The sequence below is a fragment of the Moschus berezovskii genome, chromosome 18 (genome assembly GCF_049115385.1).
Source record: "Moschus berezovskii isolate FMDL1 chromosome 18, NW_MosBer_1.0, whole genome shotgun sequence".
Lineage (NCBI taxonomy): Eukaryota > Metazoa > Chordata > Mammalia > Artiodactyla > Moschidae > Moschus > Moschus berezovskii.
This window is the reverse complement of record NC_142477.1, coordinates 23,165,071-23,190,648: the sequence shown is the minus strand read 5'-3', so window position 1 is coordinate 23,190,648 and position 25,578 is coordinate 23,165,071. Positions and strand designations below refer to the sequence as shown.

The 25,578-nt window shown below is 35.6% G+C and overlaps 1 protein-coding gene across 3 annotated transcripts in view; it reads left to right on the top strand.

Moving 5' to 3' along the window:
• The window catches only part of CDH18 (cadherin 18), a 408,681-nt gene extending 384,662 nt beyond the window's left edge, over nt 1-24,019 (top strand). For all 3 annotated transcript variants that reach the window (XM_088827640.1, XM_055422239.2, XM_088827639.1), the window contains 2 exons: nt 11,797-12,048; nt 23,529-24,019. In XM_088827640.1, the coding sequence (XP_088683766.1) occupies nt 11,797-12,048; nt 23,529-24,019 (743 nt within the window). The remainder of the gene's footprint in view (nt 1-11,796; nt 12,049-23,528) is intronic.
• Nucleotides 24,020-25,578: the final 1,559 nt, after the last annotated feature.

Below are 25,578 nucleotides of genomic sequence, written 5' to 3'. Positions count from 1 at the left end.
GTTACTCCCCTATGCCTGTTATGTACTCAAAGCACAAACTTTTACTAAAGGTAGGATAAACAGTGCACAGAAAGAGCAGCCCAGCTTAGCAGATATCTGAAATGGATAACATATGAAGGAAATTATAGCTTAAAAATTATGTCAAAATCATATTAAAAAACAAAACAAAACAACTCTTTACCAGGATCACATGTACTGCTAAATAATCTAAACCTCTGAATGGATCTTGAAAATCACCTCCAAGGCAGTGTTCCAAAAAATTTAGGTACTGGCCCAATTGTACCCAATAATTCTTACCCTATTGGAGCAATCCCTGGGAATCAGCTTGAAGGATCTCCCTAAGTGGATGATCACAGAACACTGCAGGGTTGTGACACATATTGAAATGTGATAGAGAACGCCAGGTTCTCTGGGGCAGTTGTTGCTTCCTTTTTACTAATTTAGTTTTCAGCAGTATCAGTGGGGTCAGTGTCCTTGGGTACCTTCTCTCTGCTCCTTTGAGCCTTGTGGCATTTTGCTGTGTCTCCTGGTTCCTATCATCTACTGGCCTCCAGTCACTTCCTCTTTTTTGTCAAAGTCTTGGAGCACTTTCTCCATCCATACACAGAATCATAACTCTGGAAAAATTCAATGCCCCAAAAAGCAAGATGGCCAGCACTTTAGTCACCCAACATTCAACACCCAACAGTGATGCCAAAGCAGATTCATGTCTTTATTTTTTTAATTTATTTATTTTAATTGGAGGCTAATTACTTTATTGTATTGGTTTTGCCAGAAATTGACATGAATCTGTCCCAGGTGTACATGTGTTCCCCACCTTGAACCCCCCTCCCACCTCCCTCCCCATCCCATCCCTCTGGTTCATCCCAGTACACCAGCCCCAGGCATCCTGTATCATGCATTGAACCTGGACTGGCGATGTGGTTGTTTGATACCCTGCACCTCCTTCATTGTAGTACTTCCAACATGTGAGCTCTGCCCATTTAGATGATAAGTTCTGTGAAGGCAGGGATTTTTGTCTGACTTATTTGCTGCTGTTAATGTATTCCTAAATGCAATGCAGGAGATCCAGGTTCAATCCCTGGGTCAGCAAGATCCCTTTGAGAAGGGAATGGCTACCCATTCCAGTGTTCTTGCCTGGAGACATTCCGTAGACAGAAGGAGCCAAGCGGGTCACAGCCCATGGGATCACAAAGAGTTGGACACAGCTTAGCGACTTTCACTCACTCACTCACTCAACTCCTACCAGAGAGCCAGACACAGAGGACATTTTAGATTTAAAAAAAAAAAAAATTGTTAAAAAAAGAAAAAGAAGGTGAAGGAAGCAACATAGAAGAATGTTTCAGAGCTCTACTCAGGAAACAGGTTGCCTCAATTTGAAAACTGCTTTTTCTGCTAAATAATTATGTGTGAGGCCATAGCCATGTTCTTATGTTGTGTGCCTCAGTTTCCTCTTTCATCAAATGGAGATAGAGAGACAGTTATTACTTTCATTTTTATGAAGAGGGATCAAAATATAAAGAATTTGAGATCATGTACAAAATGCTGCATGTTTTAAAGGGCACATTAAAAATAACTAAGAATTAAATAAATACGTGGAAAATAACAAATATCTGAAGGAACATGCATGAAGGAATATATGAGTTTTAAGATCAAAAATTATGTATATAATCCCTGAGAAATTCCCTAAGGAAGAGATAAGAAATAATTTTACAAATTTCCAGACAATGAATTTAAATTTAAAGAGATTAAATGATGCTGAAGTACTCATTTGAAAAATTACAAGCTCATAGTTCATGGACTTTCTTTTAGTAACATTTCAAAAAGAGAACTACAATCAAATACATCTCTTCCTATCTAAATTAATGCTCATGTGACAGTTAAGAAAGGGTATTTTAAAATGCTGAATGCCTCAGAAAATATAAAAACTATTTGTCAAATAGTAAAATCCTATTGATAATATATTTGCAACTACAACAGCCAAATGAACATAAGATAAAAATAAATTTCTGAAAAAGTAAAGACAATATAAAACAAACAATATATGATTAAATATCAAATAGAAATGATTTAAGTGCCACATACATTCACATGGAAAATAATAATTTAATATGCTAGAAAATATAATACTTTTTAAGATATGTTTTTCAACACACTTTGAATATTTTCAGTAAGAATGAACTCATGTATTGCATAGAGTTAAAAATATAGAAAAACACCTGAAATACACACACACGCTCAGCCTTATCCCCACCCCTGACAATTTACACTGGTCTGTCCAGCATGTTCTTCTCCAACCTCACACTGTGTTACTATTCACCACCATTCTTACTCTCTCTTTTAGAATATTTTCTTCTAAAAGAAATTCTGTAGTCACCTCTTAAGTTAGCAATGTTTTGTTTTTGTTTTTTTTTCCCCTGCCATTCAGTCTTCAAGGCACTGTCTGATGTGTTTGAGGCAGTGATATAAGCTGTTCAGAATGCAAGAAAATAAAACACACAGCTCCTGCTTTCAAAGGACTCTCCACCTACCTAGGAAAATTAAGATGATATGTAATGTAACTCACAGTGGAAGGCAGTGAAATGTGAGTTTCTTTAGAGGGATGACTGGAAGTCCTATCATTAAAAGAAGTGGAACATGATTTGACTTTACAGAGTGGAGTCTTGTTCCCCTAGCTGGAGCGGATTAGAGAATACATTTCAATGATATGGAGAATGAAGACAGCATAGAGATGACAGAATGTGACATTAGTCTTAAGAATTTAGCCAGAGAGATAACAAAGCAAAAACATGTGCATTTTAATTCACTGTTAAAAACACTAAGCATGAAACACTGTGCTGTATTTTGTGCTCTCCCCCGAAATAGACAAGATATTCTGCCATTAGTTCTTCAGTTTCTCTAGTACCAAACTGTGATAGATAGAAAAATTTTTATTAAACAAAAGTCTTAAATATTTATCTGAAAAGTTATGACTGATTAGCTATTAAATAATAATAATTAAAAAAAACCCAACAACTTTGATTTGGGAAATAGCCAAGTGATAGATTTTTATTTTTCTGACAATATATACAGCAAAAGGTATAATGTAAATACATTTTTTGATAATGACCTTATTTTTATCATTAACTAATATGCTGGTAATAGGACAATTTTACTTAAAATGAAAAACAGGAGTTCAGATGATAATTTTTAAGTTAGAATTTAAAAGTTTTATTACCTTAAAACAACAATGAAAGCATGATATGTTTTCTGATTAAAATGTAGTTTTGCCTACAACCATCTTCTCTTTAAATTTTGATAGGTAAGCTTTTCTTTTTGACATTAAAAAAAAATCTACTGTATAACTTCAACTTCTTAACTAAGTATCTATAGCAAATGAACCATAGCCATAATGTCTTAAAATCTATGCATATAGGCTTACCCCAGAGGTCTGAACATACAATGCTTTTGTTCATTCATCTTGTAGTAGCAAAGTGTACCCTAATCCACCAATATAAAATCATCCTTAGTCTACAAGTCTTTTCTGCTTCATGATCTTTATATTGCCTCTGGGAGGACTAGGCTTTATTTGATGCGAGGAGATTTGCCAGACTAATTCCTAGGCTTAATTACAATTATCAAGTGCATTTGTAAATCTTACAGATTTTAGTCGAGAAAGAGATCATTTTTAACTATGTGTATATCTGTATCTCTATTTTCACTTTCCTTAATTACACTTCATGTGCCTTTTAGATTGAAATTTTTATCTTACTTTTTATTGATAATTTACTATCAAGAGCGTCTGTTACTCATATTTCTCTCTAGGTTGTCTCCTTTAGATATATGTTTCCCACTTCTGTAGATGCTTCCATTCTTTAAAAATGAATGATTTCAAATAGCACATTCTTCTAACATAATGAATAAACTGCAATGAAAATGACCATTTTAAATTGTGTTAAATGGAAGAGTCTGTAGACTGTCACTTTCAACTTGTTGCAGTATTTTGAAGACTTTTGCCCCTTGGTTTTTTCACTTTTTATTGTTTCTTTATAAAATTACTTCTAAAAGTGAAAGTTATATTATTTATAAATTTTATTGTTTTTAGCAAAATACTTAATATCATTTTCAGAAAACACTGTTTTCCTTGTGGCTGTTTGGGTTTGATGAAGAATATCTAAGTTTACATTGCATTGATTTTAAGATGTGATGCTTTCAAATTTGACTAGGAGCTGTGAAGAAAATATCTTTTGGGGCATTTTCTTTCAGATTTCACAGTCCACTGGTAGTGAAATGTAGTTATTTACTTTCATACATATTGGAAACCATAAGAGGTTTTATGTTTATTTTGCATTTCTTTGGAGTTGTCAGATCCCAAGCAGTCAATATTCCCATCATTTATTTTGTCCTTCAAATGAGAACTCACAGCTGGTGTTGTAATATGCTTAATTTCTCTACAGATTATAACCATTTAAAATTCTGTTTTTATCCACAGGGCTTCAAGAGACCATTTAGCATTTCCTCCCATTCCTAAATAAAATTGCACATGCACAGTCTGTCCTGAGAATGTAGTTGCAAATGATGCCTCAAACATCCTCTAGTGGATGTGGGAGCAGCTGCGCCCCGAGTGACTACCATCAGTGATGAGGCTGACACACAGACACATTGTTTTTGTTCAGCTATAAACTTCCTTTCTCTTCCTAGTCAAGTCTCAGACATAATTCAGTCATGCTTGATAGAATCACACTATCCGTCATAGGAAGGTAGAGACTCAAATCTTGACTAATGAGAAGGCAAACAGTCTGTAAGCCATCATGACTCTAAAATGGGAAAGGATAACTTACAGAAGATTTAATGAATCTTCTGCCATAGATAGAAAAATATGCTTTTATTCTCTCCTTAGTGATTTTAACCTATGTTGATTTCTTTTACATATATATATATATGTATGTATAAAATATATTATATTACAAATATGTATATATTATGTATATTAAGATATATTATATATACATATATGTATGTAATATATAGTATATGTTAAAATATATTATATATAATATATTATATGTGTGTATGTATTTATACATAATATTTATACATAAATACACAAATATTTATACATAAATATATACGCATATATATGTATATATAAAATATATATGAGTTTGTCAGCTCACATCTTATCACCTTCTTATACACCTACTCAGTGTCAGCCAAAAAAAGGAAAACAAAACAAAACAAAAAAACAGCTGACACATATTCTAAGCAATAAAAATATGACTGATTTTGCTATTCTGCACCACTTTGCTTTGCTTTCCTGTTGTGAAAATGTAGGTTACACTCTTGCCTTCATTCCTTCCTTGCTCAGAATCATGAAAATGCTGCAGGAGTCATCAACTCTACTCTCTGCCTTAAGGCAGAGGAAACTTGAAACATAGAATCTTAAATAATTTTTAAACAGGATTATATCTTCACTTTTTCAAGCTCTCTAATAATTCATCTTAACAGTATCCTTCAGTGTTTATAAATACTGAGTCCAAACATAATTTATTGTAGAATACTTGATTCATTCATTTCCCACTATAATTTAAAGGTATGTGATAAATATTGGCTAAAGGGTTTCTGCTGCAGTTCATATTCCTTTTTTGGGGGGAGTGGATAAACTGCTGCTCTTATCTGTACTTCTACAGTTTCTGCGGTTGTATTATTATGACATGCTTATGAATTATTTTAGATTTGAGATTCTATTTTAAAAAGCTCCTGTTTTTCTTCTTTACCACCCTATTCACCTAAGTTAACACTCTTATGCAAATTTATATGTGCTTTTTCAAGGGCAAATTTGCTGATATTCTACAAGATTCATATTTTTGTTTCATATGTATTCATATTCTTTTTAAAGTGAATAGTATACAGAGTCTTATATACATAGATAGACATTAGTAGCAGTGAAGGGTTGAGCAGTTTTCAAATGTGTTTTTAATATGTTGATAATAGATAGGAGCTTCTTTTCAGAAATAGATGTTTTCCCACTGTGCATGGGGAACTGAGGCTCAAGAAAAAATGGCAAAATAAGCTTAGAATAGCTACTCTATGGCATCTGATGAAATATGAATTTTAATAAACTGACTACTCATCTCCATTGAGAACATACTCAGTGTTACCCTCTATACTTGTTAGGGTCATTTATGATGGTTGTAACTATTTAACAGCATTATTCGTGAATCTGAAAGCAGAATCTTTAGACAGTGGATGGTTGTGTTTATCGGGGATTTAAAAGTTACCAAGAAGGAGTGTGGCAGATGGTGAAAGGGGTGACATTCCAGGGTGCAAATAGGAACATAATGACATATTGGATCACAGTTTTGTGGTTTGGCAGAAACACAGTGAGGCCAGAAGGATGTTTACAAATTTAAATGAATGGGCAGAATCCAGATTCTCAAAAACTAGGATTAGGGCAATTCTAGGGTTAAAAGAATAGAAAGTCAGGAAGCAGGAGAAGAATAAGAATGAACCTTAAGGAGAGACCATGAAGAGATCAAGATAGATTAGTTCATTTTGCTTTTAATTTCTTAATACATAACATAATAAGGAAACTATAATAGAAGACAATTTCCTGCCAAGTGTAGTTCAAATCATTATTTACCAAGTACCTGTTATGCGAAAGGGTATTTTGCAGGAAAGCAAAAGAGCATTGTTTCCTGCATGGACTCTGATAATAGTTAAATTATGAATGGATCTTATTGCTGCTGGAAGACCAGATAAAAATGAAAATGAAATGAAGCCATGCATATTTATCTCTCTGGTGGAAATTAAGGTTCTATCTCCTTGTGTTTTCTTCAGATTAAAAAAATAAAGGGAAATAAAGTTTAGTCCAATTAAAGAGATACATCTGAAGATTTCAAACTTTTCTATTTTAATGGATTTGGAAACATCACTTTAATAGTCTGCTTGGCTTTGCCTGAGATAAAGTTTATCTTTATGCCTGTGTGATCAAATAAGGAATCAGTTGAGATGTCAGGGAGTGCATGGGCACCTATTAATTCAAGAGTTTTGAGGAACGCATGGTTTTAATACTTTCCAAGATAAAAGGTAATTTTGGACTTTAATATAAGACATTTTTGCCCTTGGGAGTATTTTAAATGCATGCCTCGTTTTAACTTAAACTGTACTACAGTTTATGAAAGTAGCACAAAGATCAGAAATATTCAAGATCTTTCAAGATGTTGACCAAAGAAATAGTAGAGCGCATACTACTAATTCAAGAAAACTATATCTGAATTTTAGAAGCACTTTGCTGTTTGGATTATACTGTTGTATTCTGTAGCCTTCTGTCCCTGTGCAAATATAAAGGTCGGAGTTATTCCTATCCAACCTTACATTTTACTATAAATATCTTGTGTGAAAGATCCTTCCAAAATTATCAATTATGAAATCCCTGGACTTCTTATAGTTGCAAGAATAAGTAATTATTATTATTTTTTAAAAAAAGGACTTCAAGTTTCAATTCTTTCATAGTTGTCACAATAATATTTACAAATATCTACTTGAGTCAACTCATATATTTGCATGGCAGTCTCCCTGGTTCTTCCTATATGTGTGCCCATCCTTTTCTGAACAAGAAATGGGATATATGACAAAATAAATAATGTGCTGTCATCTATTTTGAAATATTAAAACACATTTAGGATTTTTTTTGACATTACATTGAAATATAGTTGCTGGGAATGTCAGGAATATGTTAATTATATTCAGAAAGATAATAATTACTCAGAGAGCTTCTCAAAATTTTCTGGAAAATTTCCAAGACATTTTGGGCACCTAAACTCATACAAGACATGTAGAATTCTGACACTCTTTGTTTCAAAGATTCTTCATATGACATATTTTTCTAAATCTTTTATCACAGTCAAGGACTTCAAAATTGAGTTAAAATATCAGTTTTAAGATAGTAGATCCAAACTTATGGACAGTATTTAATGGAACATTCCCAATGAAAAATTGCATAGAAATTCCACAGCTTTATTGAATGCTTTTGAGACTGCTTCAGATCTATTGCTTCATTACTGCATTCAGACAGCATATGTATTTGAAAATAAAAGATGTTACTCGAGTTCTCTCCCATATGATAACCATCAAAATTTACATCTAATATGCATCTTTATTTTCTGTCTTCTTGTTAGTTTGAGTTCTTTGTGCTAGCTAGCTGTTCAAAATCTCCTTGAATCCTAATCCAGGGTTGGTTAGCTATACTAGCTTGGCTTCCAAACATTCTATTATCCTCTGTCTTCATCCAAATTCTTAAGAATTAGAATTAAGAACAAACCTTGAGTACACATTATTAGAGATCATCCTTTATTTGGCATTGAAAATTAGCACCTCTTTTTCACAGATTTAACATCCTGGTATGGTTTCCATTTATTCAATTCATATTAATTTTTGTCTGCTTTCAAGTTATTCAAGACTTTCTGTAATACTTTTTTTTTTTTTTTTAATGGCTGCATCACGACGTGTGTGGGATCTTAGATCCCAAACCAGGGATCAAACCTGTGCCTCTAACAGTGGAAGCACGAGGAGTCTCAACTACTAGACCACTAGGGAAGTCCCAATAGTTGGGACTGGTTTATTTTTTACATATTATATTTCAAGTTTAGAGGCATTGCTAGTCATGTAATATTGCAATTTAAGTGAGACAAAGTTTGTTCTCATATATAAGTATATTTATATGTATTTAGATATGTATGTATCTTCTTTTTTTTATCTCCTTTATTTATTTATTTTTTTATTGGAAGCTAATTATTTTACAATATTATATTGATTGGTTTTGCCATACATTGACATGAATCTGCCCCGGGTGTACATGAGTTCCCCTTCCTGAACCCCCCTCCCATCTCCCTCCTCCCCTATCCTCCCTCTGGGTCATCCCAGCACACCAGCCCCGAGCATCCTGTAACTTGCATTTTCTCTGAACTGGCAATTCATTTCACATATGATAATATACACGTTTCAATGCCATTCTCCCAAATCATCCCACCCTCACCCTCTCCCACAGAGTCCCAAAGACTGTACTATACATCTGTGTCTCTTTTGCTGTCTCGTATACAGGGTTCTCATTTGCATCTTTCTAAATTCCATATATATGCGTTAGTATACTGTATTGGTGTTTTTCTTTCTGGTTTACTTCACTCTGTATAATAGGCTCTAGTTCATCCACCTCATTAGAACTGATTCAAATGCATTCGTTTTAATGGCTGAGTAATACTCCATTCACTGTTGCAACGAAAAGAATAAAATACTTAGGAATATATCTACCTAAAGAAACAAAAGACCTGTACATAGAGAACTATAAAACACTGATGAAAGAAATCAGAGAGATATATATGTATCTTCTTATCTCTTTCATTTTAGTTCAAAATTTCCATGTTCAAGTTCAGTGAGCCTACTGTCAAGTACATTTTCTACAGGTCAAGAGAGGAACACAATATCCCTTGTCAAGAGCTCATTATTCTGCTATGCTAAGCCTTTCTAGGTAGGAAGCTTTTGCTTTCTGAATCCTCTTTCTTTTCAAAAATCAGACCTTCCTCAGGGAGAATGAAAGAATATTGTCATGTCTCCATGTCTGAGAGCTTTCTATTTGAGAACTTAAAGTGCCCTAGAAACATATTTTGGCTCTCTTCTCATTTCTCATCGTGTTTCTGATTGTATTTCCAATAATTATCTTGATAAAGAACATGCTACCAGAGGAAGAATGTAAAGTGGACACAAGCCTAGAGCCATAAAGGGGAGTCCCCGTCTGCCCTTATATGTTATCATGTCATTCCACACATTGTGAGGTTTCTTGGGACCAGGGACCAATGACTTCAGTCTTTTCTTCAGAGGACCGATGGTGAGATCCTCAAACATGTTTGTGTCTGTGTCTGTTCATACCTTTTCCTTAGATTAAGGAACTGTGAATAGAGGCAATTTTATATTAATCACTACACTACATCCTACTCTGATAGATGTGCGTAATCAAGGGTCTGGGTTTCTGAGTGTACCTGTGATGGTTTTACTCTTAAAAACACATATGATGTAATTTCTCCTCTTTTTTTCATCATTCTGAAACCTGCTTCAGAGTAGACAATCAATACACTTTTCTTTAAATTTCTCTTCTTCCAAGTAAGAAAATACTTGTAGTAACTTGTTAGATGATATATAGTCTATAACACACCTTCAACAACTCATATAGGTGTATATATTCATATAGATCTATATATAAATTTTACATATATAAATCATTCAAATGTTTTATTATCTGTATTCCATTGAATATTTGAAATATTATCTGTCTTTTGGATTAGTTTGGCAATATACAATCAAAAATATTCTATCGGGTGTTATATCAAGATTATCATAAGCATATTCATAAGTAATAGAATTCCAATTTTCTGAATGCTAGAAATTGATATGAGAAAAAGAATTCCTAGAAGAACAATTTACTAACTTTTTAGTGAAACATAATTAATTGACAGCTGTAGTCAAAGGTGTAGCCTGCTTCTCTGGGAAGCAGGCTCTGGACTGGAGCTTAGAGGACAGGATGCTTCTTACAGTGTGCCTTCATGATCAGCAGTTGTGGACCACAGTGAAAGCAGAAGAAAGGGCAGAGTGAGCAATTAAGCAACCATAAAATTCGAACATGTCTATGGCTGACCCCAGGGGAAAGCTGGAACTAAGCTTGCCCTTCAAGGTTTTCTGCATTTAGCAGAAGTGACTTGATCTTTATAACCTTGAATTAATGAGTCATTGATTATGTGCTGCTCCAGAAGGATGTGACCTTGGGCCAGGTAGCAATCTCCAGTTCAGGTAACAAGTCACTCTATGCAGGATTTCTGAACAGCACATGTGAATGTGCGCCTAAAGGATCTTTTAGCTAATAGATTGCAGAAGGAGAAATAACAATGCTAAAATAAACATGTCCCAAGTGCATCCAAGGCCATCAATGTGAACTGCAAGTGAATTGGTGAAGAAGTGGCAGTATGGCATCCTGGTTTTGAGCAGGTTCTAGAATGTATTGGGGTGTAGCTTGATTATTGTCTAGTTCTGTGATTTGCGGCATTTTACCCAATGGGACTCAGGTTATTCATTTTAAAAGTATTATTCCTAATAAAAATGAATTTCCCTAAAATGTAAGGAACTTGGCAACCTCTCCCTTTTATGGTTGTATGGATTGATCAAAAGCCATCATGCAATTATTTACCATAGTATATGGCATTTTAAAAGCACATAAAAATGGAATTAACTCTTTTATTCATCATTTACTTTCCCATGGTGTTCCCACTATAACAAAAGTTCTTCAAATCACAAGTGTAAAACAATGTATCTATTTATCTGGTGTCTCCATAAATGTATTACTTGTACCAATGGTTCTTAAACATTTTTGTATATTAACCTCACTTGAAGTTTGCTAAACATATAGATATCTGCTTCTATCAGAGTCACCAGGTTTGGAATAGGGACACTGGCTCACCCCACAGTTTGATAGCCATGAATCCCCTTCAATCCTTTGGCTACAATGTCCATACCTCAATGCTTATTGGTTCTACCTCCTCTGTCATTCACTATTTCCCCTCTCCTTTAGTCCAGGCCTTATTAATTTTTCATATAGTTTTCTCCATTTAATAACCAGTTTTAGTAACTGGTTAATAATCTCCCTTCAAGTTCCTTTATCCATTTCATAAAAGAAAAAACAAATACATATACCCATGTTATCCATTAAAGGAAATGTGACTCTTTAACGGCGGCTTTACTAAGTACATTTTGTTCTGCTTATGTCTGTCATAGATAACACAGCCAGCATTCTGACAAGGCGGAGGAGATTTAGTCGAACTATTCAGGATGTGTATTATCTCCCCATTATGATCTCTGATGGTGGAATCCCCTCTCTCAGCAGCAGCAGCACCCTCACCATCAAGGTTTGTGCATGCGAGAGAGATGGGCGCGTGCGGACCTGCCATGCCGAAGCCTTCCTGTCCTCGGCTGGTTTGAGTACAGGAGCCTTAATCGCTATTCTCCTGTGTGTTGTCATTCTCCTAGGTAAGTCACTCTAAATCCTAAGGGATGATGGCGGTTTTGAGTGTACCCTGCAGTGGTGCGTTCAAAAACGGAGTCAGAAACAGACAGAGACAGAGTCATTTTGACAAGGAATGCTTCAGTTCAGTTCAGTCACTCAGTCTTGTCCGACCCGTTGCGACCCCATGAACCGCAGCACGCCAGGCCTCCCTGTCCATCACCAACTCCCGGAGTTCACTCAAACTCATGTCCATCGAGTCGGTGATGCCATCCAGCCATCTCATTCTCTGTCGTCCCTTCTCCTCCTGCCCACAATCCCTCCCAGCATCAGAGACTTTTCCAGTGAGTCAACTCGTCGCATGAGGTGACCAAAGTATTGCAGTTTCAGCTTTAGCATCAGTCCTTCCAATGAACACCTAGGATTGATCTCCTTTAGAATGGACTGGTTGGATCTCTTTGCAGTCCAAGGGACTCTCAAGAGTCTTCTCCAGCACCACAGTTCAAAAGCATCAATTCTTCGGTGATCAGCTTTCTTCACAGTCCAACACTCACATCCATACATGACCACGGGAAAAACCATAGCCTTGACTAGATGGACCTAATACCAAAACTTGACTGCACTGATTTCTTTTAAATAACTTTCTTGAGACCATAGTTAATCTTGAAATAATTTGGTTCGACTGTGATGAAAGACTTGAAATGTGAGAAGAAAGGATAGGATAAGAGAAATCTTTTTAGAAAAAATCTAAGAATTAGTATTGAGTATTCTTAATCCCATATTGAAAGGGCCTTTCCAATTTATTTCAAAGAACATAAGTGGCATTATTTACAATGAATCTGAGCACCAAATAAAAAGAATAAGTTTCCTATAGAAATTTCTATCAGTCTAAAATATTAGTTGGTCATCAACCTCAGTTGAATTTTACAGGACTAAGTCTAAAATAATTTTTGGTCTCAGGGATATCAGATATTATTATTAGATTAAAACTAATGTATTTTAGTTTACTTCTTGCACTACATTTTATTTTAAAAGCAAATAATTTCTCTAATTTTATGTTATCTTTGATAAGTCAAAATCTTACAACTGAAACCAATATTACTATAAACTCTTAGAAATGCTATATAAAGTGAGACAGCAAATTCAGATATTTTTATAAGAAAGGTAGATGTAAAGAATCTTTTGATTTATAATTTAAATGGGTGCATATATATATTTCCAGTGTATCTTTACCCTCTAGCTTTCTCATAGCAGCCATATATTTTGCTCTGTTTTCTGTTCTTATGCGCATATGTAAGAAAAACAAACAAAATACATACTTTGGTGAGACAGAGATACTCTTGCAAGGAATGGCCCTTGTTTTGTTCCTGGTTTAGAAGACAAATTACCTGCACAGAGGAGTGGAGATCAAGGTGACATGAGACTGAGTAGAAAGGATAGGGTAAAATAAAAAATTAAAAAAATGGTGGGTTTTGTTTTAGGAGTGTAAGGAGAAGTTTAAAGTAGGCGTGTCCCATCATAAAAATTGTATGCTTAAAAAAGACAGCTATGAATGGAGTGGATAACAGATCTCATGATGACAAGAGAGCAGAGAGGCAAACCAGTTAGGAATACGATGCATTTGTCTCACTCGGACACAGCATAATTTGGACCAGCACATCCCCTCATGCCTCAGCTGGTAAAGAATCCACCTGCAATGTGGGAGACCTGGGCTTGATCCCTGGGCTGGGAAGATCCTTTCGAGGAGGAAAAGGCTACCCACTCCAGTATTCTGGCCTGGAGAATTTCATGGACTGTATAGTCCATAGGGTCACAAAAAGTTGGACACGACTGAGCAACTTTCACTTTCATTCTCACTCAGAGTGGAAGAGAAGAAAGCTTGATAATATCAAGATGCTTTAGGGGAAATCAAAGGTGATATTGGGTAATAGGATGCAAACCACATGATGAAAATATTTACCAAAATCTTCACTGAATGTTTATTGGAAGTACCTGAGATTCCATTTGAACCTTGCAGTGTTAATTATTTCAGGTCAGTAACCAAACATTTAATATTTATGATATGGTGTTTTTTCTAGAAACAAGTATCCAAAGGCTAAGAGTATAATAGCCAAAAATTACAGAAAACAAACAAACAAAAAAACAATCTTGGATAAACTAGATATGCATCTGAGTTAGAACAGTATCAAAGACTTTTCATCTCTTGCTAAATGTGGATCTTTAAGATCTTCCCTGATCTTCCCAGAGCTGGGGAACACTAGAAATGCATTTTGTTGATGTCACCACAGCCAGAGACTATGAAGAAAGAAAGGATAGAGCAGCACTGAGCTGTGATAAACTCCATTGTGATCAGAGAGCAAAGCAGAAATCACAGAAGAAGGAACAGAATTAGTGAGGGTGGTGTCCTAAAATCAAAGAAAATAAGTGTATCAATGAGGACAGAGCATTCAACCATGCCAAAACTGCCTAAACGTTAAGGAAATTGAGCAAAAACAAGTGTCAATTGCACTTGGCAATTTGGAGCATGGAGGTTTGACTCTTCACAACAAGAGCTATTTCATTGTAGTATAGTCTTTTGTAGTAGAAGCATGGTGGTGAAGGCAACCAGGAAAATCAGATTTTTTTTTCTTATTTTAAATTTAATTTTTTTCAAGTATCAGTTCAGTTCAGTTCAGTTCAGTCGCTGAGTCGTGTCCGACTCTCCGCGACCCCATGAATCACAGCATAGTTGATATGAAATGCTGTGACTCAGTTATACACATATATTCCTTTTGTCCTGTTCTCTTCCATTATGATTTATCATAGGATATTATTCCCTCTGCTGTACAGTAGGACCCAGTGCTTTATCCACCCTATATATGATAGCTTGTGTCTCTTAATCCCAAACTCCTCTCTCACCCTCTCCCCCAAGTCCCTCTCTCTTGGTAACCACAAGTCTGTTCTCCATGTCTGTGAGTCTGTTTCTGTTTTATAGATAGGGCCATTTATGCCATATTTTATATTCCACATATGAGTTATATCATATGGTATTTTTCAAAAACAACAACCAAATAAAACCCCAAAGAATAAACAGCTACAAACATTGAATCCTCTGGATTTCCTAACTGAAACTACAAAGAATAAAACTCAGTGACTTTTTGTAAGTCAACTATGCTTCAATTAAAGGAAAAAAAAAAAAGAACACTCTGACACTACTATAAGTTCTTCCAAGTCCTTATTCTGAAAGATATTTCAGTGGTGGAAGCCTGTTACCTTTGGCTTTTATTTTCATTTATCATCAGAAAATTATTTTGCATACTAAGATTAAAACCTTTAAAACTGATAGATATCAATATAAGGTACATTTAGATATATTACATATTATAATATTCTTTACCAGCTGAGCCACAAGGGAAGCCCAAGAATACTGGAGTGGGTAGCCTATCCCTTCTCCAGTGGACCTTCCCGACCCAGGACTTGAACTGGGGTCTCCTACATTTCAGGAGGACTCATTACTGTCTGAGCTATCAGAGAAGCCCCTATATTACATAAAATAACATTTTATTATTTCGTGAAGCAATACAGCCCTTTAATTGACTTTATGAAAGTGTTTTTTTTCCCCTCTTTGAGGTAAATAAGAGAACATTTCTAAAAATTATGCTACACATCAGGGCTAATGAAACAAAGGTTACATTTGATATGTTTGCTCCTTCAATTTTTATTGCAAATCAAATGTTTTTATACTATAATCCAGAAGTTGCAGAATTTCTTAAGCTTGGGTTTAAGCAATCATTATTTATAATGTAATTTATATTTTTCATGGCACTGTAAGGACATATATTGTTATTCAGAAAAAATCTGGCCCACAAATTTGAAATGTAGACATCTGTAATTTTGAAATAGCATTGGCTAATATGTGAGTTCATAGGCTGCAAGAAAAATATCAACAGTATCAGAGGTAGTAATACTTTACTTTAGAACTTGTAATTCTGAATTTGCATTCAATCTCAAAAGCTAAATAAATCATGAAACTCATATTTTGATACTGAAATGTTTCACTAGTAGCTCTTTGTGAACACGGCTGTGATTGTGGAAATTCAACCCTAGTTTTGCCACTAATTAACTGTGTGATCTCAAGACCCACAAAGTCTCTTTGCTTCTGTTTCTGAATCTATGAAAATGAAGTTTCAACTAGAATAACCTTACAGTCATGTTGTTTATTTGTTTTATTATAAGCTAGATATTATTCAATATTTTGCAATTTGGTAGACTCCATCTATGTATACATTGATTACTAGAAAATGGTGCTTGAAAACTGAAGGGCCTAACTTTAAGTGCCAAATATGCACCTTGTGAGTTATGTTTTGTCAGGATTAACTTTTCAGATACCTTTTGAGGAATGAATGGGAAAGAATTTACAGTGAGCCGTAATGATGCAATCAGCTTGGTGCTAGAGGATGGGGTTCTTGGAATTCCCTTCCTCTCCGGGGCATCTGACATCTCTTTCCCAACCCACTCCATTACTTGTCAGGGGGTCCAGAACTGGGGGCAGAGCAAACCAGGGCAAGAGATCATTTAATCAGGATCTAAAACAGACTTCTTCCAGCTACCTTCATAGTCCACACATCACATATAATCTGCTGACTTAGATAAATTCACCAAGTAGTTTGCTCCTTTTGGGGGATATAAATTTCCTCCTGCATGAGAATCAAGGTGGATGTGGCGAGAGGAGAGTGAGGGGCTAGAAGAGGAAGTGAAATTGATGAGAAGATAAGTGTCAAACCTGTTTGTCATCAGAGTTATTGTGAATGACTTTATGGATTCCACTGGGTGTGAAAAAGTAAGTTGCAGTGAGAAGTGTCTTTACCAATTATGGCTACAGAAGCTAATAAAAATAATCTCCCTGACTTGGGCCACTTCATCCTACCAAATTTAGTGCTAACATATGATGATATAAAAAAAAGAATCAAGTGATATTTAGGGGTAAAAATATCTGCTATGAATAGTGTTTGGAGGGTATGTTAGGAGTCAATACATAATTTATTCTAATGTAAGTTGTATGTCAGTTAAGTTATGAAAATTCAAAGCCCCTTAGTACTCCGGGTACTAGAAAGATTATATGAGTAAGTAAATATAAGTGAAAACAAAGAGAAAAATGTTTCCACAAATTTGAAACTTTTTATGAATAAAATAATGATATAGTAAATTCATTTTAATTTTCTTAAATGAAATGAATCATGTAGGATTAAAATCCTGGTCACAATTAATGAGAAGAAAAGAAAAAGAAATACACTAACCAAGAATAAAGTATTCATCAGAATAAAGACATCTAAAAATACTATAATTTATTCATTTCATTCCAGTTCGTATAACTAAGCTTCAAAATACCAGAAATCATTTATAATATAATTTTGAACAGAGGACAAGCTCTGTTTCTCTCTTTCTCTTTTTTAACAACCCCATGGCTCTGTCATAGTATATTTTCTCAGATGAACCACTGAAAGAAGTGCTACCCTGTTATACATCTATAGTTTGATATACTGTGAGGAACTAATTCAAATATATTACTTGACTGCCAGTTTTAAAACTGGGTTTAACTTTCAAGTATATATGTATGATTATTATCTTCACTCATTCTCTAAATAAATTTGGCCTTGCAATTTTGGGGAAGCACTTTGTTTTTCAAACTTTAAGAAACACTTTCAAGCAAAATTACGTGTTTTGAATTTTTAGGAACAGTAAGCTGATTTTTTAAAGTATTTAAAAATTATTTTCCTAGTGAGACAATTACTATTCATGAAGACTCAATTAACCCAGTGTCACACTGTCACCCTCAGAAAAATCATTCTTTTGTTCATCCACATAAGAATTGTTTATGGAGTATCTGCTGTGTGCCATCTGCTCCAGAAACATTTACTAAACAAACATGAGTGTAAAGAAAGTCATTAGGAATGTACCTTCCACATTCTCTGCATCCACATTCTTCTCTGAGTTGATTTAAATTTACCATTGACTATCCCAGGTGGCACTAGTGCTAAAGAACCCGCCTGCCAATGCAGGAGCTGTAAAGAGATGTGGGTTCGATCACTGGATGGGGAAGATCCCCTGGAGGAGGGCATGGCAGCTCACTCCAGTATTCTTGCCTGGAGAATCCCATGGACATAGGAGTCTGGTGGGCTACAGTTTATAGTGTCTCACAGAGTTGGACATGACTGAAGCAGCTGAACATGCACATATGATGGTTTCACGCTAATTAGTACTGTGTGGCTCAGATGGTAAAGAATCTTCCTGTAATGCAGGAGACCTGGGTTCGATCCCTGGGTGGGGAAGATCCCCTGGAGAAGGAGAAGGCTACCTACAGCAGTATTCTTGCCTGGAGAATTCCATGGACAGAGGAGCCTGGCGAGCTACAGTTCATGGGGTCAACAAAGAGTCAGACAAGACTGAGAGACTCACACTTTCACTTTCAAAGGGACTGTATGTCCTTATTAGACCTGATATTCTGATGTAATTACAAGTGAAATCCCTTTCCACCCTTAAAAAGTGTTCCAGATTGTATGGATAATTATATATTGATCTTTATAATAAATAGGTATGCAACAAATCTAGGAATCATTTGTTACTGGCAAGTAACTCGCTTTGCCTAGAAAGAAATAGATATAAAACTGTACATTCAAATTTAAGTAACATCTATATTTTGAATCAACCCATATAAGTCAGGGATAGCTTTTTAAGCAACTAGAAGCTATCATAACAATAAATCCAGCATTATTAAATATGTTTCATTAGGCAAATAGAATACTATAAGGGATGTATATTACCTCCATACTTTGGTAATAGTATTGATCACATTCTCCCTGTTATACATCACATAAAGTCCCTTGACATCAACCTTTTCAACATAAAGAAAAATAGCTTGATTTATTGAAAACACTAAGAAATTTTATTATAATAAATTAGGCAGTGGGTAGAACTATCAATAGATATTTTAATCTAGAACAGCCTCCTCACTTAACTATAATGATGAGCAGAAATATATGGTGGATGTAATTATAAACCTCTGCATGGAATGAAGTATGTTACTTGAGGACTCTGCTTGGGCTACTGAGTTTAAAAGCTATAGGCTGAATTTACACTAAAATAAATAGTGAGATAGCAAATACTTACTGACGGCACTCAGCAAAAAGAATAAGTCATGTGAATAGAAACATATTGTACTCCATAACAGAGCATTTATGAAGCCGGGCCATGTGTAGAATCAGCATTTCATTTCCAGCCTTTTCTGTGATCACTCCCTTCCAAACACAGTGATCAAAGCTTTGCCACGTCAACTCTAATTTCCCCATTGCATTTTCAAATTACCCAGTCAGTATCCTTTTACTCCTTACGTTTCCAGATGATTCCTTGACTCTCCGTAAAGATGTTTTGTCTTTTTTTTCCCTTCATTCCCATAGTCTTCCACCTGCCTCTTTGCAAAATTAGATTCCTCCCAGTATTGTGACCCTCTCTTTCCACATATGGTAGACCTCCCTCTCGTAATTATCCTATCCACTTCTGGCTTGAATACCTATTCCTTTTCCTCTCCATATTTTCAAGACTTCAAAGCATGTACACACTATGATATATAGTTCAAATGCAGCAGCATTTATCTAGTTTAGGGCTATCATAAAAAGGGGTTAAACTATATGAAGACAAGCAAGGAAATAATAACAAAATGAAGAAAAAAAATTACTTTTTAAAGGGGGAGGGAGGTAAGAAGGGTTGTTTCTAGGGTGTCAGGTATGTTCTTTATCAGAGGATAGCTAACGTGGTGTTTGTTTGCTTTATGATCATTTATTAAAGCTTACATATAATCGGGATTTCCAAATAAAATAAAATATATATATATAAAAAATAGACAAAATACAGCATAGAAGTGTGAAATTTGTATAAAATTATATATCTGTAGCTGTGTATGCATGTGTGTATATGTATACACTTACACTTCTTCAGATATATTCAACAAGACATACTTATGCTATGTATATACACATATATGTATGCATATGTACATGTATATATATGTATATAAAGTTGTATTTATATATATATATATATTCCCTGATTGTTCAGACAGTAAAGAATCTGCCTGCAATGCAGGAGACCCAGATTTGATTGCTGGGTCAGAAAGATTCCCTGGAAAAGGGAATGGCAACCCACTCCAATATTCTTGCCTGTAGAATCCCATGGATGGAGGAACCTGGCAAGCTACAGTCCATGGGAGTGACAGTCAGAAACAACTGAGTGCCTAACACTTTTGCTTTCATACTTAAATTATAAGCAAAAATATGCCCCATGCATAACAGTGAGATAAATCCATATTATAATATATATATATTTAATGTTTCCATAAAATATATCCATATTGCTTTGGACATAATTGATTATACATACATATATATGTATGTGTATATGCACACACAATATATATGTTGTTTATGTATACATATATACATACATTATGCATATATTTTTGTTGTTTCATCTCATGCTATACATATAGTATATTTTTGTTGTTGTTATCCATCTCAAATTCAAATTTAGTTGGGTGTCCTGAATTATTTGTTAAATCTAGTAATACTACATTCCATTTGAATATACTTCTCTGATTATCATATTGTGAAATTTAAAATAATTGTGAACCTAATAATTGTTATAATAAAATGTAGAATATCAGCTAACCAAGAAGAAAACCATCTGTAGAGATGAAGTAAAAGACATTGGGCCTAACGTCAAAAAGTAAAATGAGATAATTCTGTTTATTACTGGTTTAATACCATCCAATTGAATAATTTGAAACTAATGAAAGAACAACCAAAGTAAAATACCCAAGATGAATTTCTATCAATTTACCCAGTGGCTACAACACTACTGGTAATAAGAAGCTATTCACTGTATTTGGAAAAATTTCCCTAAGACACACATCCAACAGGTCACTCAGTTCAATATTTATAAAATACTAAAGTATTTTTTCATGTTCTATATTTTTAAAATACTAACATTGAATATGGCAATGGAAACATCATCACCTTTAGTGTGAAAAGTCATAAACTAGAGCCCAAGCTTTTCCACCCACCATTTGTATGACCTAAAGTTACACAATATTTACTCATGTAATTTTTTCTGAGTCTCAGTTTCTTCATTTTAAAAATGAGGAAATCCCAGCTCTATTTTGAGCATTAAACAAAAATATTATGTAAAGAACATTGTGTAAATGGAAATATTTCTACATGAACATAAAAATAAATAACATTTTGCAATCTGATAGTTAAATACAATAATTAATGCCTGATACTATCATTCTAAAGGATAATGGACAAAAGAGATGAACCATGTAAAATATTCCTGCTTTTATTTCTACACAGAATCAAAAAGGGTTAAACATAGGGGATCCTTCTTCCTGTTTTACAAAAACTTAAAATACACCACTTATAGTGTATCAATCTTTAGATGAATTAATATCTATAGATTGACCCACCACACACAATTATTTTTCCAGTCAGAATTTCTTTTGTGTGTGTGTGTGTGTGTAATAAAGTTTAATTAAAGTATAAAGGAGATAGAGAATGCTTCTGACATAGACATCAGAATGGGGCAGAAAGAGTACCCCCCTGCTAGTCTTCAGCTGGATGTTATATAGTCAGTAGCAGTCTGTTAGTGACTATATCGGAGAAGGCAATGGTAAGCCACTCCAGTACTCTTGCCTAGAAAATCCCATGGATGGAGGAGCCTGGTAGGCTGCAGTCCGTGGGGTCGCTAAGGGTCGGACACGACTGAGCGACTTCACTTTCACTTTTCACTTTCACACATTGGAGAAAGAAATGGCAACCCACTCCAGTGTTCTTGCCTGGAGAATCCCAGGGATGGGGGAGCCTGGTGGGCTTCTGTCTATGGGATCACACAGAGTCGGACACGACTGAAGTGACGCAGCAGCAGCAGCAGCAGCAGTCTGTTAATGAAAGAAGGAATGTCTTAAGGCTCAGAATGTCACCAGGCCCCTCACCCATAAGATGCATTTTTGGATAATTTTGACACCAGACAATTCATCCTGGGCCATAAAATGATTAACCTGAATCTTGTAGAAGGGCAGATTACCATATAAATAGTTTCATTTTACATAGATTAAGGGAACAATATCTGAGTATAACATAGAGGTTTGTCAAGTAGGTTCTGAGCCATTTGGCGGAACCGACTTGAAGATAGAGTCCAGGGTAAATGCCTAGTACATTAACATAGCTTAAGACCAACATTTCCATAAGAAAAAATGCATTGGTTAACTCAAGATTTGAGAATAGTTAACTTCAACCTAGATAGTATATTAAAAAGCAGAGACATTACTTTGCCAACCAAGGTCCGTCTAGTCAAGGCTATGGTTTTTCCCGTGGTCATGTATGGATGTAAGAGTTGAACTGTGAAAAAGGCTGATTGCCGAAGAATTGATGCTTTTGAACTGTGGTGCTGGAGAAGACTCTTGAGAGTCCCTTGGACTGCAAGGAGATCCAACCTTTCCATTCTAAAGGAGATCAATCCTGGGTGTTCATTGAAAGGACTGATGCTGAAGCTGAAACTGCAATACTTTGGCCACCTCATGCGACGAGTTGACTCACTGGAAAAGACTCTGATGCTGGGAAAAGTTGGGTTTGGGAGGAGAAGGGGACGACCAAGAATGAGATGGCTGGATGGCATCACCGACTCTGTGGACATGAGTTTGAGTGTACTCCAGGAGTTGGTGATGGACAGGGAGGCCTGGCGTGCTGTGATTCATGGGGTCGCGGAGAGTCGGACATGACTGAGCGACTGAACTGAACTGAACTTCAGGTGAAACCAGGTGTCATTATGGCAACACAGTATTTTAAGAGAAACTTCCTTTCAAATTTGTATAGAGAAGAAAAAAATATCGCTAGTTTGTTTCCTCCTGCAGCTTAAGAGAGATAAAAATGTCTGACACTTGCAGGCTATTTCCTCCGTTTGGAGACCCCTGGCCTTCCTCCCTGTTCCCCTCTCATTCCCCTCTTTTCTTTTATGAGAATTATGTTGCCTAGGGAAAAGGGGTGTCGTTTTCGTTCCATAATTGCTTCCAAGCTGACAAAGGGCGTTGTCCCTAAATTGGTGAGGCAACATATTCTCCTAATCCTCATACTGAGGATATTAGAATTTCATATTGCTTTTCCATCATCTAATACCCTCAGTGTAAACAATGAGTGGTTAGACTTAATCACAAGTCAGGAATCCTGAAAGCATAGCCTGGCAAATGAGAATACCATGGCGTTCACCAGAAGATCAACTATTCCCATTATTTTGTAGGGATAATCATTTTCTACATTCTTCGGGATATTAAAAATTCTTGCGGTGGTATTCAGAGAATGCAGAGATCACAATGTAAGCCAAAATGAAACATAGCTGATGAGAATGGTTGGAAATTGCTGATGTCCAATCTCCAAGAATGTTCTTTTTTTCTAACTCTTCATCCTCTTCTGTTTTTGCTCAGCGATTGTTGTACTTTTCATCACCCTGAGACGCAGCAAAAAAGAGCCCCTGATCATTTCAGAGGAGGACGTGCGGGAGAATGTGGTCACCTACGACGATGAGGGGGGCGGCGAGGAAGACACGGAGGCCTTTGACATTACCGCCTTGAGGAATCCATCTGCTGCTGAGGAGCTCAAGTACCGACGAGATATCAGACCGGAAGTGAAACTTACCCCCAGGCACCAGACACTGTCCACCCTGGAAAGTATAGATGTTCAGGAATTTATTAAGCAAAGACTAGCGGAAGCCGACCTCGACCCCAGCGTCCCTCCTTATGACTCTCTGCAGACTTATGCCTACGAGGGTCAGAGATCAGAAGCTGGATCCATCAGCTCCTTGGATTCAGCAACTACTCAATCAGACCAGGATTATCAGTACCTTGGAGACTGGGGGCCCGAGTTTAAAAAATTAGCTGAACTCTATGGAGAAATAGAATCTGAAAGAACAACTTAGGGGGTCAATCCTTGCAACCTAGAATTTGCTTACTGAGCAAATGGAGAGGTAACCTCAGCAATAGCAAGGAAGAAGCTTGGAAACAGTACTTGGAACTGAGCAAGCAGAGCACAGCTACTGTAGAAACAAGTGCCCTTTTCTTGATTGAAACTGGGTTATTTAAAGGGAAGAAAGTCAAATTAAAAAAAGAAGAAAAAATCAGAGAAAAAGCTATTGTTCCTTGTGTATATTTTCAATCGCTCAATAAAGTCTGTGTACTGTTTAATGAAGAATACGTGAATTAAGCCAAACAGTGATATTTGTTTCAATATTTTGTGATTTCTTTTCAAAAGCAAAACTAAACAAAAAATTTCCAAATCACTTATGACTCTGATTTCTAGGGGTGGTACACTGATAATCATGTGGTGGTGAAGGTAGTCATGACCTTTTTCCACCTTTTTGGGTGGACTTGAGATCCACACCCTATTATTGTGACACAGCTCATTAGCTTTGTCTTGAAATGACAGGAGGTACTTCCAGCCTACCAGGCCACTCCATCACGGCCTTGTGTGTACCCTATTCCCTTGCCCTCCCCACTTCTCTTCTCCGTGTGGAACTGATGGAGCATGGGGATTTGCTGCTTGCACTATGATGTATGCAACTTCTGTGCACCAGTTATGCGCTGCTCTGAATCATGGAGACTATTGTCTCTGTCCCGCCTGTGCCCCTTTAACAGGACAACCCCCTTTTTTTAAGTGGATAAAATGAATGTTTTAAGATATACTCAGACCATCTGATATGTCAGGGAAAGATTTTATTAAAGAAAAGCAAACTGCAAACCTTATCTTGTACACAACATTGAGGAACTCTATTCTTTCTCTTTTCCATTTATTTTAGGACATTTACATCAACAATTTTGATCATTCTTGTACCTTAAATTGGTTGTCAAAAATTTGATAATTGGTTTAAACTTGTGTAATTTGCTTATTTTTAACATGGCAGTCATTAAAACAAAAAAGTGTACCTTACATGATAACTATGTAGTCTGAAAAGATTATCCTCTAATTTACATGAACTTCGTAGACCTTTGATTGACTTGCCCTTATTCCTCACAGAGGCTCAGACTCCCCCCCACCCCCATATCACTGTCTGATTAGCCTTTTATGTTTGGGACTTACAAAAATTATGTAGGTCTAATAGCAAAAAATTGGAGGTTCACACTTATTATTCTCAGACATGTCTCCTAATGTCACTGAATTTTAGGGTCCCAAACTAGAAAATAGAGATGGCAAAGACTTTCCTGCCTATCTTACAGTTTATATGAAGATCAATAAGCATCTATAAAAATGTTTTCCTAATTGCAAAGTAGTTTGTTATGTAAAGGCTTGCAGACACTAATTTTCTAATTCCATTGGTTCATAATTACATAGTTACATACTTTGTAAATGAAATAATACATTATTTTAGGATAATTTAATGAAACTTTCAACAGTGAAGCAATTGCTAACTGAATATATAAAAGTTTAATTCTCTTAATATTTTCCCCAAATAAGCTGATATTTTTTTCAGAATTTATTGTT